Below are 20,253 nucleotides of genomic sequence, written 5' to 3'. Positions count from 1 at the left end.
CAGGGTTCAAGTGATTCTCCCACCTTAGCCTCCTGAATAGCTGGGATTACAGATGCACACCACCACAACCAGCTAATTTTTGTAGTACAGATAGGGTTTCACCATGTTGGTCGGGATGGTCTCAAACTCCTGACCTTGTGATCCTCCCTCCTCGGCCTCCCAAAGTGCTGGGATTACAGGCGTGAGCCATCGTGCCCGGCCGTAAATTAAGTTCTTAAAATAAAAGTATATACAGAAATAAATGTAAGCCTTTACACCTTAAAAGTAAGATGTAGCACCTCGTTATATGTGTTAAATGATGCAAAATGAAATAAGACCACATGAACAAAATAGAATGGGCAAAATAGAGAAGTTCATAATGAACACAGACATGATATGTATATTTTTCAGAAATCTATTCCACCTGATTCAGTGTTTTTGGGAAACTGTTTCCCAAAAATTGGCTTAATCATAAAGAGAATGATTCTCCAGTTCAGAGAGGAACTTCTCATTTTATTAATACCATACAGAGAATAAATTTTCTTTAAAGCAAACACTAAAGTCAGATTTAAAAGTGAGTCACAGGCTGGGCGCAGTGGCTCACACCTGTAATCCCAGCACTTTGGAAGGCCGAAGCAGGCAGATCACCTGAGGTCAGAAGTTCAAGACCAGCCTGGTCAACATGGTGAAACTCCATCTCTACTAAAAATACAAAAATTAGCCAAGCATGGTGGCATGTGCCCATAGTCCCAGCTACTCGGGAGGCTGAGGAAGGAGAATCACTTGAACCTGGGAGGTGGTGGTTGCAATGAGCGGAGATTGCGCCACTGCACTCCAGCCTGAGTGACAGAGTGAGACTCTGCCAAAAAAAAAAAAAAAAGTGAGCCACAATGGAAACAAGCTATAACATTAAATTTTCATGTCTTTGTGCTCATGGGCCTCAGTAGCACCTGTGTTTAGAAATTCACAATATGAAACAGAATATGGGAAAAGTAGCACAGCACTCAAAACCAGGAGCACAAACTCTCCACATTATTCAAAATGTTAAAGAGATGCTGGATGCGCACTTTCCTCAATTATCAACATTATAAAATAAATCTTCACAGTCTGGAGTCTCTTTATTGCCTTTCTTTATTAACTCTTATTCCAAATCCAAAATCTTACACAAAATCTAAAATAATTTGACAATGCAATCCAATTTGAAATACATACAGGAGTACTTTTTGAATTTTTTAATTTTAACCTTTGTGGGTACATAGTAGGTGTATATATTTGTGGGGTACATGAGATGTTTGGATACAGGCATGCAATGCATAATAATCACATCATGGAAAATGGGGTATCCATCCCCTCAAGCATCTATCCTTTGAGTTACAAACAACTCAATTATATTCTATTAGTTATTTTTAAATGTACAATTAAGTTATTATCGACTATAATCACCTTGTGGTGCTATCAAATACCAGGTCTTATTGATTCTAACTATTGTTTTGGTACCCATTAGCATCCCCACCTCCTCGCCACTCTCCCACTGACCTTCCCAGCCTCTGGTAACCATCCTTCTACTCTCTAGCTCCATGAGTCCAATTGTTTGGATTTGTGGATCCCACAGATAAGTGATAACATGCAATGTTTCTTTTTCTGTGTCTGATTCATTTCCCTTTACATACAAGCACTCTGGAAATCTTGAGTGCTGTGCCTACAATAAGGTAACACTTCAACTTTCAAACGCACATTCAAAACCCAGGTAATCACTGGTAATCACTGCATTGCTACAGCTCAAACAATTGACACACTTGAAAAGGCTAGAAGAGTGAAATAGGGAAAACATTGCCTGGGTCCACAAAGAAAACTGACTGGGCAAGGGAGGTGCGTTGGAAAAGCACTATCACGTGGTCATTCGTGTTTCCATTTATTGAGCTGTGCCTAGTTCTTTATAATTATCCATTTTCTCTTTTCCTCCTCACAATCAATTCCTCTGCAGAGATTAACCCCCACTGCATGACAAGAACAGAGGCCGCAAGAGATGAAGTTGATTGACCCCCGACTACTGATCACTGCCACCCCTCAAAAGCAATATGGGGAACAGCCCTACAGTCGCCAGCAGGGCCCAGACCCCATATTTCAAAACAACGGTTCATAGAAAAGTTAAAAACATCCATCACATCACAAGTGCTGAATTTCTGGCCACTCAAGTGATAAAATAGAAAGAATCAGTAGAACCTCCAAGGAAAGAAGAAAACTGCTGGCATTCATTTACTGGGAGACAGGAGGAATTCTAGTCACGTAATTTGCGAGAAGTAGCTTTGCCCTTTCTTTAAAGACCAGGAGAGTTTTCCATTTGGCATCTTTTTGGTGTGGTTGTAAACACGGGGCAAAAAAGTACAAATGTGCTTTTGTACAAATGGACAAAGAGTTATCAAAAAATTAACTCAACAGCATTTAGGAGGCATTGAAAGCTAAGATCTGATTATGAGGAGGAAAAGAGAGTGGTGTGTTTGGGATTTGTTTTCAAAGTCAGGAGCAAGCATGGAAGAAGAATGCTGTTTTCAAAACACACATTAATTCAATTGATGGATCAGATTTCTATCAGGTAATAAAGTTCACCTGGGAGAAAAGGCTAACCAGGGAGCATGTCTACTGGAAACAAAGCAAGACCAACCCAGTTCTTATCACAGGACATAACTATGCTGCCTTCGTGCTTTTTTTTTTTTTTTTAGGAGCCCATTACTTATATATAAAAAAATGGCAATTACAAAAGTCTATTTCACTCACTCTTGAAATACGGATACAATCCTTCATTACTTAATAAAATAATAAAAGAAGTTTTAAGAAAGTGAAGCTATCTGAGAAAGTTTCATGAGAAAATTAATAATTAAATTTTGAAATTGAAATATAAATCCTAAATTGTAGGAATATTAAGATTATAAATCTCCACACCAGAATCTCTACATTGAACTAGAGCCAAGGTCACAATCGTGCATTTTTCCCCCTTCTTTTTAACATAAAGCAAGAACTATGTCATTTTCTGTAAAATTTTAAACCATATTTCTTCTTGCCATTTGAAACTGAAATTCATTTCCTTATGAATATTTCAATACCATTCTCCTACAAGCAAGAACAATCTATCAGAGAACAATTTTCTAATTGTTCTGCAAGCTTACAAAGCACATAATGTCACAAAGTAAAGGTCCTGGGTGAAAGAGGAAAAGGTTATTACTCCTTGAAAATATTAGTGAAATCATGAAGACACGCATGTCAAAGGAAGAAACAGACACTGTGGTCAACTTGTAATTCAGAAAAAGTCTCTATTAGTCTTTCATTTTTTTTTAACACTGATCTTTTATAAGCTTTATTGAGGTATCATTGATATGCAAAAAATTAACAGCATTGAGGCCAGGTGCAGCAACTCACGCCTGTAATCCCAGCACTTTGGAAGGCTGAGGTGGGTGGATCACTTGAGATCAGGAGTTCAAGACCAGTCTGGGCAACATGGTGAAACCCGTCTCAACCAAAAATACAAAAAGTTAGCTGGGTATGGTGGCGCGTGCCTGAAAGACCCAGCTACTCAGGAGGCTGAGGTGGAAGGATCCCTTGAGCCTGGGAGGCAGAGGCTACCGTGAGCCGAGATGGTGCTACGGCACTCCAGCCTGGGTGGACAGAGCAAGATTCCATCTCAAAAAATAAAAAATAATTAACAGCACTGAATTTGTTTTAAAAAAATTTTAAGTTCACTGTGTATATATTTCCTTTCTTCTCTAGCATCAAAAACACAGTTAATTTTGCTCTGCTTGACTTTTCTTAGTGAACCTGTTGGAGTTGAATTGTGTATGTATTGGAGTCCAAAAAGTGTGTTAGAGTCCCAACCCCACAGACCTCGAAATGTCACCTTATCTGGAGATAGAGTCTTTGCTGAGGTAATCAAGTTAGAATGAGGTCATAGGTGTGGCCCCTGATACAAGATGCCTGGTATCCTTAGAAAACGAGATTAGGAAACAGACACACACGAAGGGAAGTTGATGTGAAGACACAGGGAGAAGACGGCTGGCCATCTGTTCAACAAAAGCCAAGGATAGAGGCCTGAAACAGATTCTTCCCTCACAGCCCCCAGGAGAAACCAACCCTACCGACACCTTGATTTCGGACTTTTAGTCTCCAGAACTGTAAAACAACAAATTTCTGTTATTTAAGCCACCCCATTTATGGTACTTTGTCACAGCAAGCCTAGCAAACTATGACAGAACCTAAGAGGACTTTTTATTTCGAAGTTTTTACAACCATCCTGCACTCATCCATATGAGGATTTTGCCAGGAATTACTCTCACATTAATTAGGCTGTAATGTCTACAATCTGTCTCTTCTTCTTTCTAAAACTGGGAATGTTTTCCCATCCTCCAAGCTTTCTTTTGCTGACAATTTCTCAAAGAGAATAGGCAATAGTAATAACAGCCAACTTTTATACGATGTCTACTCTGTATCAACTATTTACATAGATTATCTTATTTACTCCTTGCAGTAACCAGAAGAGGTAACAAATACTATTATCATCAGCAAGTGAGACACAGAATGCCCATTTTGCAGACGGGATAACTGAGACAACATCACCATTTTATAGGTGAGGAAACTGAGGGACGGCGAGGTAAAGTAACTCAGCCTCAGCCCCAGAAGGGAATGGTCCCTTCACTCCCCCACCACATCCGCTTTCACTGCTAAGGGACATGATTCCAGCATTTCAGTTCCAGGACCACATCAACAGGGTTTTCTCAGGTCCCTGAGATGCCACCCTCTGGATGGAGAGATTCTAATTTCTTTAACCCAATGCAAAACGACTCGATGTTGTCTGACTGCTGGCTCTCCTAACTTTTACTTTAATTTCTTAATGATATTTTTGGATCTTTTCTAGTTGTAAATCTATTCTTCTCAGTTGAAAGGATAAAAGCTACAAAGGAACTGCATAAAAGCTAAATAGGATTTTTTCCTGTCATTGTTTATTATCACAATTATCCTCCCTAAGCCAGGGTTCCACTTTTTTCTTAGAATATAAGTGCTTTTGAAACCCACTTTGTCTTTAGAATTGTCACAAGCCATGGTTTTGGTTTTTCGGATCCCGGTCTTACTGTGTCTGCCATCTTTGAACTCAGTCATCCATCTTTTAAACTGTGTGTTCGGCTAATCCGAGCTTAGAAAGCTCCCGAGGGATGTCCTACGATGCTTTTCCTCCACACTTTTTTAAAGATGTGTTCCTCCTTTCTCTCTCTGAAATAATTAACACTTTTTTGATCAGGATTTTATTTTTGAAAGTCTTCTATCTCACTTGAGCCACCTTTTTTTCTTATTCCTTCTTTTGTTTATTCAGTAAATCTTTATTAAAAGCTAACTGTGAGCTAAGGACTAGAGCAGTCACAGGGATATGGCACACTTCGTTTATCTCAGAGCTTCTGAGAACCTAAGATTTCTTGAACAAGCACAGCCTTTCCTTCTTCCCCTACATCGTTTGAAGGCTTTCTTCAAAGGCTGGGTGTGGTGTGACTCCTTTTGCTCTTGTGAATTTCAACCTAACAGAGACCACTTGTTCTAAAGTCCTCACAACTGCTACTCCATCAACCAATTCTTACTTGTTTTCCAAATTAAGCGCAAAGCAGCTTGAAAGCAGTGACATTGTCCACAAAAAGCAAAGCAAGAAACCAACTGGTATTCTCCCTTAAACCTTCAGCAGATAGTTCATTGTAAAAACCTCTGTGACATTTCCATTCTGGACAAGAGGCACATGGTCTGCCCAGCAGCAGGGCCACCTGTTTCCCTTCTTTTCCTTCTCACTCAAACGTTCTCCATCATCTTTTCACCTTCAAGATTCTTTCCTTCTATTCATGGGTTCACCTCCTAGACATGTTCTCTTTTAGCATACCAAGCCTCTCCACTGTCACAATTGAATCATCAGCCTGTGGTCATCCCACGTTGGCAAAACTCCTGGACCTTACCTATCCCCTAGCATGTCTATCTATGCATTGGTAAAGACAAGTGAGGTTGTAAACACTCCCCTGCTGGTCTCTTCTGAGAATTACTTGATCCTTCCTCCATTCAGGGACTTCTTTTATGTTACCACCTGTTTTCTCCTGCTAGGGAATTAATTTTTAAATCCTGGATAACAATTGTTCCTGACCCACCACTACAGATCCAGAGAAAGAAGCCAGACTTGGGAAGCTTGCTATCAGATCAACGACTGCTGTCTCCCATTCAGAGTAAAGGTTCTTTTACAGTCAATCAACACATGTTTATTCAGTCCCTGTTATATACTCATCACTGTATAAAGAAGAAAAAAAAAAAAAACAATATGCTTTTCTTTCAACGTCTGCCAAACTGCCATTCTGCAGGACACTTCCTGGGCAGCAGCCCCCGTGTGCAAATCTTAAGTGCTTTTTACGGGCCACTCAGCCCTGCAGGTATATATGACATGAGAGGCACACAAATAAACTAGCTTCCTGACTCCCAGCCAATTAAACCTGACATTACATAACTACCGTTTTAAAAAAACACCACAGAGGCAAACCCTCTAAACAGAATTTTCCTTCTTTAGTAGCCTCTGAGGAAGAACTGTTCTAATACGGTGTTTCTATTCCTGATAGGAATAACCCTTAATTATTACGTGCCTTAAGCATTTAGACATTTTAAAATAGAATTCCCCTTAATGTTAAGAGAATCAGAGAACTACGTCACTGGCAACAAAAAAGACTTCAAACAGAGAGAAAGAGAAATGGAGAGATGGTGCGGTGGGGGAGGGTTGGGTTGGGGGAGAAGCACTGATCCTACAGAGTTATTTTTAAAGTTCTGGAAATGTGGGAGAAAAAGCAGAACATTGAAGGAAAATCACATGAGAAAAGAAGATTCTTCCACGAGAGCCTGTTAAGACCTTTCATTCATCGGGAATTGACCATTAATCCCTGATTAAATTTAGTTTCAGGAAACGAAGCCATCAAACTTATTTCCAGGAGATACAAAAAACATAATATGCAAGTATATGTATATATGACCTGATGTGTCAAACACGTGGTTCACTCCTAAGACTTTGAAAAACAATCGTAACAAAGTGATTTTTATAAACTACCTTTATAGACAACATTATTCTTGTCATCCTTTGTTCCACTGCATGTCAGTGACCAGTAATCCAGCTATAAATTTCAATATTTCACCTAAACAGAGGATGTGTTCGCTACTGTTCGTGTGCATTATCAGTCCAAGCATGGCGAGCAACAGCTGGGATCGCCACACAGATCCTCATGGAAAGATAGGTCTATTGCTTCTCTTTTTTTTTTTTTTTTTTTTGTTAGAGACAGGGTCTTGCTATGTTGCCCAGGCTGGTCTTGAACTCCTGACCTCAAGCGATTCTCCTGCTTCAGCCTCCCACAGTACTGGGATTATAGTTGTGAGCTACCACACTCGTCTTCTATTCCTTCTCATTGAGTCAGCTTTCTTGGCTGAGGATGCCTAGAATAAGGCTAAGCTGTATCACTCAGACACCCAAAAGAACTCACCATGCCCCCAGCAAAGCTAGATGGGCAATCTGTTCCAACAGGGTGACAGTTTCTGAGCACACAGCACGTGTGCTGTGTAGACAACGGCAATTAGGACCATTCCTGACCTCAAGAATGTAATTTGCCAATAGGACAGACTCATGTATCAATAAAAACAAAATCTAGAGAGTTATATTAAGAGTCTACCCATGATTAGTGCCCCCACCTCCTTCCTGTTCACAAGCAGCAAACTATTTCTAATCTTCCCCAACTTCTATTGACTGACTGGAGATGGTGGATTTTAGGCCCTCATTCATGTCCTGATGGAATAGGAAGGCTCAGGATGTAAAGAGGCAACACAACAAAGGTAGCTTTGATGGCGACAGCATGAAGCATGCCTGTTGTATAATAAAGAATTTGAATGGCCTTTGTCCCTGGTTCCTGGGAGGCATACTCTAAATACTTGAAATTTCCCAAGTAATTGGAATGTCTTTGTTATTCATGAGCTCCTTGGACCATATCTAAGGGGACGTGATCAAGGTGGCTCAGTGCACCAGAAAAACCAACTCTGTGATTAGACAGTTGGTGCTTTGAGCCGGATGAGATCAGTTGACCTTTTCCAGGGAAGAGAGGAGGCTGGAGATTGAACAGTCACATCACCAGTGAGTCAATCAATCACGCCTACATAATGAAACCCCAATAAAAACTCTGGACACCAAAGATTGGTGGAGATCCCTGGTTGATGATCATATCAATGTGCCAGGAAGATAACACATATTGATCCCATAGAGCAAGGACAGAGAAGCCCCACATCCAGGATCCTCTCAAACTTTGCCCTAAGTGTCTCTTCATCTGGCTGGTCTTGATTTGTATCTGTTATGCTAAAACAGTCATCTTAGGTACAGCACTGTCCTGAGCCCTGTGAATTGTTCCAGCTAATTATCAAATCTGAGGGGGTTGTGGGAACTCTCAAATTTGCAGCCAGTTGGTCCAAAGTGTAGGTGGCCTAGGGACTCCTGGGCTTGAAGTGAGAGCAATTTTGTTGGGGTCTGTGCCTTTCACTGGCAGAGTTGATGCTAACTCCACATGGCTGGCATCAGAGCATTGCAGTTTTGTAACACCCGTTGTCAATTCCTTACACACTTGCTCTTTAAAACACAAAGTAGTCCCTTCAAGGAGCAAAGCTCTCACAGGCTGACTTGACCTCACCTACCCCAACCCACCTCCCACTCCAGGCCGAGAACATCTATGGTCCAATCTCAGCAGGCAACCAACTCAAATGGGAAGACAAACATGGCCATAGAGCAAAGCAGGCTCTTTGATAGGTGATATAATTGAGGCATGAAAAGTACAATGAATCACAAAGAAAGAGTTCAGTGATTTGGAGATTCAGAATATCTTTGCAAAGGTAGGCATAGCCTTACAGATGTGCCTTAAGGATCAAAGTCACTCCAGTGCCAGAGGGCATAAGAACAGCATCAATAAAGGGTCAAATCACTGTGTCTAGTTAATAATGATTAAAATTATAAATATATATAAATTGTATTAATTCCTTACCATGTGCCTGAAACTCCGCTAAGCTCATTATTAGATTGGATATTCCAATGAATCCTTAATCCTATTAGGTAGAGTCTATTATACCCATTTTACAGATGAGGATACTGAGGCTTAGATTAAGAAATTTGGTGAAGGTTTCAAAGCTAGCAGCCCAGTGTGGCTGGAGAGAAGGAGGTTAAATGGAAGTGGATAGAAGAAGGTAGACTGTGAAAGGCTCTGAATGTCTGCTAGAAACCCAATTATTTTTCCTATAAGCAATAGGGAGCCATCAAAGGTGTTTGAGCAAGAGAGTAGTATAATCAGAACCATGTTTTCAGAAAATAACTGTAGTGGCAGGAAATGCATGAAGCTCAGGAGACTGGGCAGATAGTGGGGAGAGTAGGCAGGAGAAGACATGCAGGTTATCCAAACAGGCCATCAAAAATACACCTACTTACAGGGCACGTCTTTCTGCACTGATGTATGTGTTTGCTGCGGTGTTCTTGCCACTCCCATGCATTGCCTGAATTTGCTGGAATTCACACTCTGGATCAATTCAAGGATTAATGGATACAGGAGTCATATTTTAAAACCAAATTCAACATTGGCAGGCAACCATCTAACCCCCACTGCACATCCCAGATCTATAGACCCTTGGCTGAGCTCAGCCATCCTATGTCTCCAAGTTCTCTGTGTTTGGTTGCACCTGCCTTTGATGGATAATGAGCATCAGAGTGCCAATCAAAGATTTTTTATCCAAATGGTTTTTTAGACTGCTGAGCTGATGCAGAAGTACAACAGACCACCAGTCTGGTTATCGATTAGATGCTCTTCAAGAATGCACACATCGAACTAGTTCTCTTCTGGCCCCTCCTAGAATTCAATAAGAATGAGTCAACAGAGAGTGTGAAAAAGTAAACAGAAGTCAAACGCAAAGCAACTCCTTCAAAGACTCTGCTAAGAAAATCTCACAGCTAACTATAAATAAAATTAATACGAGATTTCCAGTGATGGAAGAAACAATCAGTGTCACTTAAACCTGGTCCTTCTCACAACTTCCTGTTCTCACGGTTAGGTCTGTGCCCTATCTAGGTTCAACTAGAGGCCTGAAGAACTGTTAGACCCATTAGCAGGACTTTGCTGAATTCAAATAGCCAAGCTGAGCATGGAAGAAATCAATAATAATCATTTTACTTAGTTCCTAAAACGTTCTGGGTACTCAGCTCATAAATATTATTCTAGATTCCATGCTAAAGCCAAGGTCTCCTAAGGCTAAAAGCCAAGGTCTTCCTAGTAACACTAACTGTAAAAACTGAAACAGAACAGAAAAGTAATTGATTTATCCTTCCTCTAGAGACTTAAAGGAGTTCTAAGCCCTTGAGGACAAGGGTGCCATGCATGGCTATGTCTGTAGCTCTCTTACTCCCTGATGTCCTCGGAACCACTCTGTAAAGCACTCATCTGAAAACATTTAAAGAGGACCCACTGGCCGGGCGCGGTGGCTCACGCCTGTAATCCCAGCACTTTGGGAGGCCGAGGCCGGCAGATCACGAGGTCAGGAGATTGAGACTATCCTGGCTAACACGGTGAAACCCCGTCTCTACTAAAAATACAAAAAATTAGCCGGGCGTGGTGGCGGGCGCCTGTAGTCCCAGGTACTCAGGAGACTGAGGCAGGAGAATGGCGTGAACCCAGGAGGCGGAGCTTGCAGTGAGTCGAGATCGCGCCACTGCACTCCAGCCGGGAGACAGAGCAACACTCTGTCTCAAAAAAAAAAAAAAAAAAAAAAGAGGACCTACTGAAATGTACTCTCTCGCACAGGCCCTTGATACATAATCAATATTCTTTTAAGCACACATATCTGTATCTTGTATTAACCTTGCATTTCACCATGATTGAGATGAGATCTGCTGGGTTTCATCTCAAAATCTTTTCTAATCTGACATCATTCCATAATAAATACACCATCATAAACAGGCAGAACTTACACATCAAAGGCACCTTTCAGAAACATCTTCAAATGGGGCACAGAACCCAGAGAGTGATTTGTAAATATGATTCCCTACAACGACTTCAAAAGTACCAAAATGCAATATCTAATTGCCAACGGTCCAATACGGTGACTGAGAACCAGATCGTTTTGCATATACACTGGAACCTTTTTATTGGCTCACAGTATCTCCTTCCTTTGTTTTTAATCATTCAGTTATAACCAGAAAAAAAAAAAATGAAAACTGTCATCCTCTCATGTCAGATACTGTGTCAAGGGGCAAAGGTTTAATTTTTTCCATGAGGTATGTAACTAAAAAGTCAGGCAGGGCACATTGCAGTGGATGCTAACTAGAACTCTTACATGCCACAATATCCTTCCATAGAAACGGTCACTTTTAACAATGTGACCTTTTCTCTTGTCTTTAACGGAGAAATATGAGACAACAATTTTCCATTTACTATTATAAGTAAAAGAGTGGACTGACATTTGGGTCCTTAGGTGTTATTTGATGGGCTCAAGCTTACAAACATTTCCCCCATTTAATCTCTATAAAGTCCCTGGTAGGTGGGAATTATTTTCCCATTGTAGAGATTGTAATTTAACCCAGAAGGAAATAAATGAGTATTCATAAGCAATGTTTTTAGAAAGATGTCACATTTTGAAGCCAAACCTCTAAGTAGTGAAAGTAAATTCCCACTATGTTCATTACAGATCAGAAGACGTGAGACTATCCCAACAGCAGGATACTTTATTATCCCTTGGAATTCAGGCTTCATGACCCCTGGTCACCAGTCCACATGGATCAGGCTCCTCAAAGCCTCATCCTAACCCAGTTCTTCTGAATCACGCAAATTCTGTCTGCCTTCCCAAAAGAAACCAGCCTGGGCCTCATCCTAAACGAGGGACTAAGTGCAAAGGCTACACACAGTTCTTATAGTCACTGAGGTGACTAATATGATCAAGTACCTTCTAAATGCCAGGCTCATCTATGGCAATACCACCCTGAACGTGCCCAATCTCGTCTATGTGCCAGGCTTGAGGGATATGCAGATACATGGGACAGATCCCTTGGAGGATACAGACAGACAAGCTCGTGGTTCCTGCACAGGATGTGGGCTCTTACTGTTGAGCTGAGACCTATGTGATGACTGTATTGGACTGAACCCCACGGAAAGGTGTGGGGTCGGGTGTGACTGGCACAAACAGAAACGTGGTTGTTAGGATTCACAAACTTATTGCATGCCATTGTACGTTACAGGTAACTTTCAGTGCTCTCTGATGTACGGAGTATTAAGAATATGGAACTAAACTAGTGTTTCTCATACCTTTCAATCACCACTTCCAGTAAAAATTATTTTCCATTTGGAGGCCGAGGCGGGCGGATCACGAGGTCAGGAGACTGAGACCATCCTGGCTAATACAGTGAAATCCCACTAGAAAACACAAAAAATTAGCCGGGCATGGCGAAGGGCGCCTGTAGTCCCAGCTACTTCGGAGGCTGAGGTAGGAGAATGGTGTGAACGCTGGAGGCGGAGCTTGCAGTGAGTTGAGATTGCACCACTGCACTCCAGCCTGGGCGACAGAGTGAGACCCTGTCTCAAAAAAAAGAAAAGAAAAGAAAAAAAAATGTCTATATCATGATCCAGTACACATATGTACCCGTATCACTGAAAAAAATATGTTTGCCAAAAGAATCCTCTGTTTAGTACTTAAATGAAGTCTGATGTTTTCTCTTATTCTCTTTTCTTCCTTCTTTCAATTCTGGTTACAATTCTCTAATGGGTAGCAGCCCACAGTGTGAACAACTTTGGTATAAACCTTTTAATAGGTGTGAGTGAGTTCCTATTATTTATTGATATACCTCCTCTTCTCTCTTCCCCACTCTTTCTTCACTCCTCAAAAAAGCACAGATGAGGAAAGAAGGACAATACTGTTTCCTGGAGATCTGCTATGTGCCAGAAACTAGGCTACAGCCTATCTTAGTATTGTTTTGTTACTTCTCATACAGCCCTGTGGGTTTAGTATTACTGTACCCATTTGACAGATGGAGAAACTGATGTTTGGCAATCCAGAGACTTGCTCAGTAGGCCAGGATGGAGCCAGGATTCAACTCCAGCTCCATCTAGCTCCAAAACTCCAATGACAACATGTTGTACTTTGTAACACATTGTTTTGTAATCAAAGCTAACTTCATAGCAGGAATTTCATCAATCTCCTTGAGATAACTCAAATCCTTGGAGTGTTCTAGAAGCAAATTCAGGAGGCCCAACTACAGATAAGGAAAATAGATGGTGGGAATACTCTCAGGTTTCAATTTAATTTCCTTGTGTGTCCTCTGATTACCCTTAGGAAAGGCACTAACGAGGAGTGACCAGCAACAAAATGGTACGTGAGACGCAGTGGAGCACTGGCCTCGACAATCACACACAACACGGGCTGGCAGAGCTGTGCTGACCGTTCTGGGTGACTCGTCATGAGATGCACCCAGCCCAGCCTCTTGCAGGTGGTAGAAAGTCAATAAATATTCACGAGAGGGAATGCGAACACAGGCAGAGAGAAAGTAAACACAACACTCAGCGCCTGCTGTTTTATTTTTTAAAGTCTTGGGAAACCACTTTAAGTGAAACTCTTTGATGAGAGGGAATCTTATTTGGAAGGATCACTAAAGATACTTCAGTGGATATTTGTGTTCTTTTAGCCCCATAATTAAAGATACATTTGACTAAGATACAGGGTATAGTAAATGTAGGCAGGTCAGAACAAATGTTCAGCCCAAAAATATGTCTGCGAATAACGTTCAGCCCAAATAATGTTCTGGGGAAATTATTGGCAAGGTCATGTTAAACTATTGCATCGTTCCTTGGTGGCACCCCAGACCTAATATAACTTGACATTTGGTGAGAACACATTAACTGGTCAGTCTTGGCAATGCTACTTCTAAGTGGTAATACCTCCCAGGAAATTTTAAGAACCGATGTATATTTTACAAAGACATAGTAAATGCAATTTTGACTTATACACACAACAAATTAAATAATTTATTTGACAAATGGTCTTAGGGTGTGTGGCTTGCTGGGTAGGAAAATGTTTCTAGTTTAGCTTGGCATATAAATTCACATAGAAATATTAGCTATGTTTTTTGTCTAATCATCTAGTGTTATTTTCTCGGCACCTCTTAGTGATAAGAATTTTGCCTAGTCCTCATTTCTTTGCAAGTTCCACGATGAAAAAAATCCTAAATGCGCTAAAGAATCCATTGCCTACTTATGAAACATAAAGGCTTATGAAAACATGGCACGCACTCAAGTACAACAGTTTGTTTTTAAATATTTTAATAGTGTGCACTGCTGCGTTAGGAGCAAAACGGGTACTATGCCCAATCTTACATCTAGTGTGTACTATACTTTGATCGTTCTATCAAAAGATCAAAATTTAAATATCATGTAAATTATATTTTATACATGTTCTCCTTTGCATGAAATCAAACAGAATACTTGTTTCTTCTCTAAACACATGAGAATATAAACAAGCAACATATTTGAACTGAGGAAGCACTCACTACTTCATTTCCTTAAAGAATGCCCTCAGGTAGCGATTAAAATAAGAAACCCCTATGTTTTCTCACAGTAATTCTCAATGTCTATGTTCATGATTTCCAATTTTTAAGCATATTCTTAATATTTATTTTAAAGGTTCTTCATTTAATTATGGATGTTATTTTCATAAGAAATGCAACTTAAGCCCTTTTCTTGAAAACCGTGAGAGGTTCTGTAAATTAGTAGAAATAATAGCAGAACTTGAATAACTGATATTGAATCTCTAATAGCTAAGAAAAGTTGTCATTTTCATAACAGCTAAATGTAAAGTATGAACCCTGATTGGATCCTGGCTTTAAAAAAAAAAAAAAAAACTATAAAGAACATTCTTAGGACAATGGGGGAAATATAAAAATAGACAGGATATAAGATGTTATAACAACGCATTTGTTAATTTTCTTAAGTGTAATAAAAGCTCTATGATTCTTTAAGAAAATGCCCTCATGCTTAGTGCATGCATGATGTGGTTTTTAGGGATGAAATGTCACGATGTATGAAACCAACTTGATGTATGAAATGGAAAAATGGCTCAACAGTAATAAAAATATTTGGACATGGCCGGGTGTGGTGGCTCATGCCTGTAATCCCAGTATTATGGGAGGCTGAGGCAGGTGGATCACAAGGTCAGGAGATCAAGACCATCTGGCTAACATGGTGAAACCCCATCTCTACTAAAAAATACAAAAAAAACTAGCTGGGCGTGGTGGTGGGCGCCTATAGTCCCAGCTACTCGGGAGGCTGAGGCTGGAGAATGGTGTGAACCCAGGAGGCGCAGCTTGCAGTGAACCGAGATGGTGTCACTGCACTCCAGCCTGAGCTACAGGGTGAGACTCTGACTCAAAAAAATAAATAAATAAAAATAAATAAATTTTTAAAATATATATATATTTGGATATATAATGAGATCAAAATATGAAGCAGCAAACATGGCAAAATGTTAATAATAGTTGAATGTCAGTGGAGGGGATAGAGATATTCCTTGTAGTATTCTTTTACTTATTTTGCATGTATGAAAATTTTCACAATAAAAAGTGACAGTGGAAGATGAAGAGTTGTTTTCATTTAAGCATGTATATACATTGACTCCTGAACCAAACCAGGTGCAGATAAAATATTGCATTACATGAAAAGCAAATGTTTGATTTTCTGGTAGCAGTATACATTAGAGAATCAATTTTCTACTATTGACCCAGAGAAATTATGGCAGCCCTCTGGCCACAGCCACAGGGAACAGCTGATTGACATGCACCACCTGAATTAGAGCGGATACGTCAGGATCCCCAGAGGGCAATCCACACTGCCCAGCCAGTGTACACGGCAACATGCATCCTTAGCAGACTACAGACTGACAGCAGGGACCTTCGACCCCAGAACCCTCATAGCAGACAGAACCCAAAACTTTGCCAGGTTCCATTTTCTAGAGGTAGCATATCAAGCTATGACATGAACCTAAATCTGAATTTTAAATATCAGCTCTCTACTCATCCATTCACTAAGGATGAATTCCTATTTCCCCCTATTTATCTGCTCAATAAAGTGGACTACCAGGTTCAATATGAAGCAAAAATCCTCGAGTGCTACCCCCAGAATTCAACTGAAAACTAATAATAATGTACTGGAATCATATGAGAAACTTTAGAGAGGAAAATCTATAAACATTCTATACAGGTATATTGAGAGTATTAAAAATGAGATCAAGACCTATGAAACAATACAACAGGATGCTTCTTTTTCATAATAGAATCATTTCCTTTTGGGGCCCAAATCTCAACGTTTCTGGGCACTCATCACTATCAAGTCAAAGTGCAAAATAGCTCTTCCTAACTCATCCAGAATCTCATAAACTTTTAAAATTAGATTGAACCCAAACTAAGCAATAAGCACTAAATAATTTTCAAGTAACCCAATGCAGTCAATGACTCTACTTCAGCTGAACCGCTTTCTGTCCTTTCATTTTTCATCATTTCTTTTTCTCCCTTATCCAATTCTCTCTCATTGTTGTAATTGCTATTCTCTCCCCATTTTCTTTCTCTCTCTTTCCTCCTTCCCTCCCAATCCCTTCAGGCCTACCAGGGCCACCTGAAGGCATTGTTATCACTGGGGTTAAACTCCTGGCCCTGCCCTGTAAAGAATCCCGAATCCTGATGTGGTCCATAAAGCCTGATGGAATCAGGCTGCCAACTGAAACAGTTACAGGAAGAATGGTTCACTTTCCTTTAACCAAAGAACAATTATCCCGTTTATGGGTGGTTGGGGCCCTTTCCCTTCTCCTTATGCCTGCCTTTGATCTTTAACCAATTGTTTATGGCTCTCTGGAAGGGAAGCAGGAGATCATAACACCGAAACCTCGTTTTTGCTTCACACTATTCCAATAGGAAGAATGGTATAGCAGGATTGAAGACATCAGAAAGTTTGGGGAATATCTGTGGACTTCCCCTCTCCAAGAAAGTCCTGAATTCTGTTCAATGCCCCCATCTTCTGATTTCTTGAAAAGATTCTGGTCTACCTGAAAGCACTAAGGACTAAGGAAAAACAAATATTAAACAGTCTTCACCAGATAAAATGTTTTTTGAAGTTCTTCACCAGAGAGGTATGAGCAATTCCATTTGGTTACCAAAAATATACAGTCTATGATAACATACTGTCAGTATGTAATGAAGCATGAATTAACCAAGGGCCCTCCATCTCCAGGAGACCTGAATGATGAACCTACTTCAAAAACTGTAGGGAAGATGAATCTCTGGCAATGTTCCAGCAAAAAGGCTTGAGGTCCAGAGGCACCTCTGCTGGCTCCAGACCATGCCAACCCCACGAGGGAACTGGTGAGAAAACTCAACCATCAGGCCAGGTACAGTGGCTCACGCCAGTAATTCCAGCACTTTGGGACGCCAAGGGGGGGCAGATCACCTGAGGTCAAAATTAGCCGAGCATGGTGGTACATGCTTGTAATCCCAACTACTCAGGAGGCTGAGGCAGAAGAACCGCTTGAACCTGGGAAGCGGAGGTTGCAGTGAGCCAAGATCACGCCATTGCACTACAGCCTGGGCAACAAGAACAAAACTCTGTCTCAAAAAAAAAGAAAGAAAGAAAAGAAAAAGAAAACTTAACCATCAGGGCCAAGAGCTTACAGTTGAAAACAGTCTGGGGTAGGGGGATGCTCACAGGAGTGGAGAAACATGTGCCTCTGGGAAGCAAGGTAGACATATGGAAACACTAGTCAAATCAAACCACCAGCAGCCTCCAGGAGTGATCTGAGCCCCGCCTGAGCCTGATCCTCTCAAGGCCTCAATTTCATTACCTGCTAAATGGGGGTAATAATAGCATCCCCTAACTTGTAGGGTCGTTGTAAAGATTAAATGATCAGTATGCATAAAGTGCTTAGAACAGAGCTTGACACATGGTGAGCAGGATATAAATGCTAGCTAATTGCTATTCTAGGCTAGCAGCATGCCTACACAAAAGCCTTCCAAAGAAGGCTTACCTTTTTTAATCCCCACCTACTACAACACTAACCAGCCGGAAGTACCGGGTCTACTGCAGTAGATCTACTACAACCGACCTACTACTAACCAGCCAGGAACACCCATGTCTTCGGTTCCATTCTCCAAACCACTCTTTGATTTCCTGTTTAAGCCCAGAATCTCTGCAATGGTCTCAGCTAAGACCAAAGGAGCAAGACTCCTTTCCATAGCAACTAGGTTCAGGTATGAAATTGCAGTATGGCAACATCCTATGATTAAAATGGAAATTGACACAGGATTAAAATGGAAATCTACCTGACATGCACTTCAGAGCCCACACGTTCTCAGTGGGGAAGTTCTGCAGCTTCTAATAAGTGTCCCTAAGTCTGTAACACTGTGAACCTCAAAAACTAACCTAGTTGAAGATGCATAGAAGTTACCCAACACATTAGAAAGGCATAAAAAGCAGTGATCATCAACAAAGTACATGGCTCCAGAGTCTGTGATATAAACAGGTAACTAGCCACTGCCACACCTGGGTGACACAGTGAGTCAGTTCTTCAAAACAGGCAGGTCCACTGGCTCTCAAGCTCTGAGGCTGTGCCACACCTGGACAGCATGTTGACAATACTTACGCATTACAATAGGGCTTCTTTTCATAGCCTTTGTAGTTGTTCATGTTGAGTGCCATCTTGCAGACCTCACAATGGAAACATCCTTTATGCCAATACTGGAAAAAAAAATTTAAAAATTCAGTACAATGCCAGTTCTTGCCAGGATGGGCACAGAAGGAAGGCTTTTGAGCGCATCACAGTCCCTGTAGCTGAAAATGCTACAACAAAATAAATGTAGGGAACTGTGGATGTGTTTACCTACTTTCAGCTAAGTAAATAAAGCAGACAAGCAGGCAACTCTGAAAATTGAGTCTTAAAGGAAGACTCACCACAATATACCGACGCACCATGGAAGAACTGTCAACGCTCTGTCGAAACAGCACTTCTCTGAGCAGCCAGAAAAGAATTCTGAGCTCGGTTAATGAAGAAACGGGGCCCAGAGAGTGGCTTTGAAACCAAAAGGAAGCCAGTTCAAAGTGTCTAAATGCAGGGTTTGTAGGATCTCAACAAATATGTGTTCACCCGAAGTCAGGCAAGCTGAGGGAGCTGCAGGAGGACTATGTAAGTACCCCTATACCGGACCAGCTTCCACTAAAATGCTGGACCTCTGACTCTGCCTGGGATGACTGTCAAGATGACAGATTGTTCTAACGAAGCATTTGTATCTTCAGACGCAAATTTCCCCAGAACGCCCCTGGCTGGTTTCAACTGTCAGTCACTCTGGATCGCTCCTGTGTGTCTCTCCCCGGCTGTTCATCTCCATCCCTCCATCCCTGCCCGGGAAGGGCAGGAGGTAGGGCTGGAGGGGCCCGGCTACAAAACTACTTCCCCTGGAATTCCCCTCCCGGTGGATTAGACACCCCTGGGTCCTGCTTGCCGCGCTGAGCCGGGGCTCTCCAGCAGGGATTATTCTTAGCAATGCGGCAGCGGCCGCCCCATGACATATTAATTACTATTTGCCTCTCCCCCTCGCCGCGGTCACAGGAAGCGCTAGGGGTGGGCGGTGAGGTGGGATCGCGGGCGGATCCGTGCTGCAGGGGTCAGGGGTATTGTGGAACACGAGTGGAGGTGGAGGGGGCGCGGCTTGCCGAAGTGCCCCCCTGGGTGCCCAGCCTGGTCCCTCCGGGGCCCGGGGCCGCGCACCGCCGTGCACTCTCCGCAGCGGCTCGGCTGATGTCGCGCAGCCCGGTACCGCGACAAAAGCCCTTCCCGGTTCCAACACCACAATCGCCAAGCGTGTCTCTGACACTCCCGCGGGCGTCTTCGTTCGCGCGCCCTCCCCGCGTGCCAAGGCACAGGCACACGCACCGACCCACTCATCGCTTTCCATCCCAGGTGCCAAAACTTCTCGGAGCAGGTGCAGCCCGGCGCCCGGCAGGTCCAGGCTGGCCCGGCTCCCCCTCGCTCACCTTATCCAGGCAGTTGACTTTCTCGGTGGGATACACGACTTTTCCGCAACGGGCGCACTGGGGGTTCATGATCGCGATTCCCGGGGGCGGCGGCGGCGGCTGCTGGCTCCGAGGAGCCTCTGTGACATCCCCCGGCGAGCCCCGCACCGCCTCCGGG

General features: G+C 42.0%; 1 protein-coding gene across 1 annotated transcript in view; it reads right to left on the bottom strand.

Annotated features, from left to right (window-relative positions):
- Positions 1–20,253, bottom strand: part of NEBL (nebulette) — a 385,533-nt gene extending 365,280 nt beyond the window's left edge. Inside the window, exons 1-2 of the mRNA XM_011963860.1 lie at positions 20,097–20,253; positions 18,709–18,803 (exon numbers count right to left, since the gene is read on the bottom strand). Of these exons, the coding sequence (XP_011819250.1) occupies positions 18,709–18,803; positions 20,097–20,165 (164 nt within the window). The 5' untranslated portion in view covers positions 20,166–20,253. The remainder of the gene's footprint in view (positions 1–18,708; positions 18,804–20,096) is intronic.

This window comes from Colobus angolensis, unplaced genomic scaffold, assembly GCF_000951035.1.
Source record: "Colobus angolensis palliatus isolate OR3802 unplaced genomic scaffold, Cang.pa_1.0 Scaffold63, whole genome shotgun sequence".
NCBI classification, from domain to species: domain Eukaryota; kingdom Metazoa; phylum Chordata; class Mammalia; order Primates; family Cercopithecidae; genus Colobus; species Colobus angolensis.
This window is presented reverse-complemented; position numbering and strand designations above follow the sequence as displayed.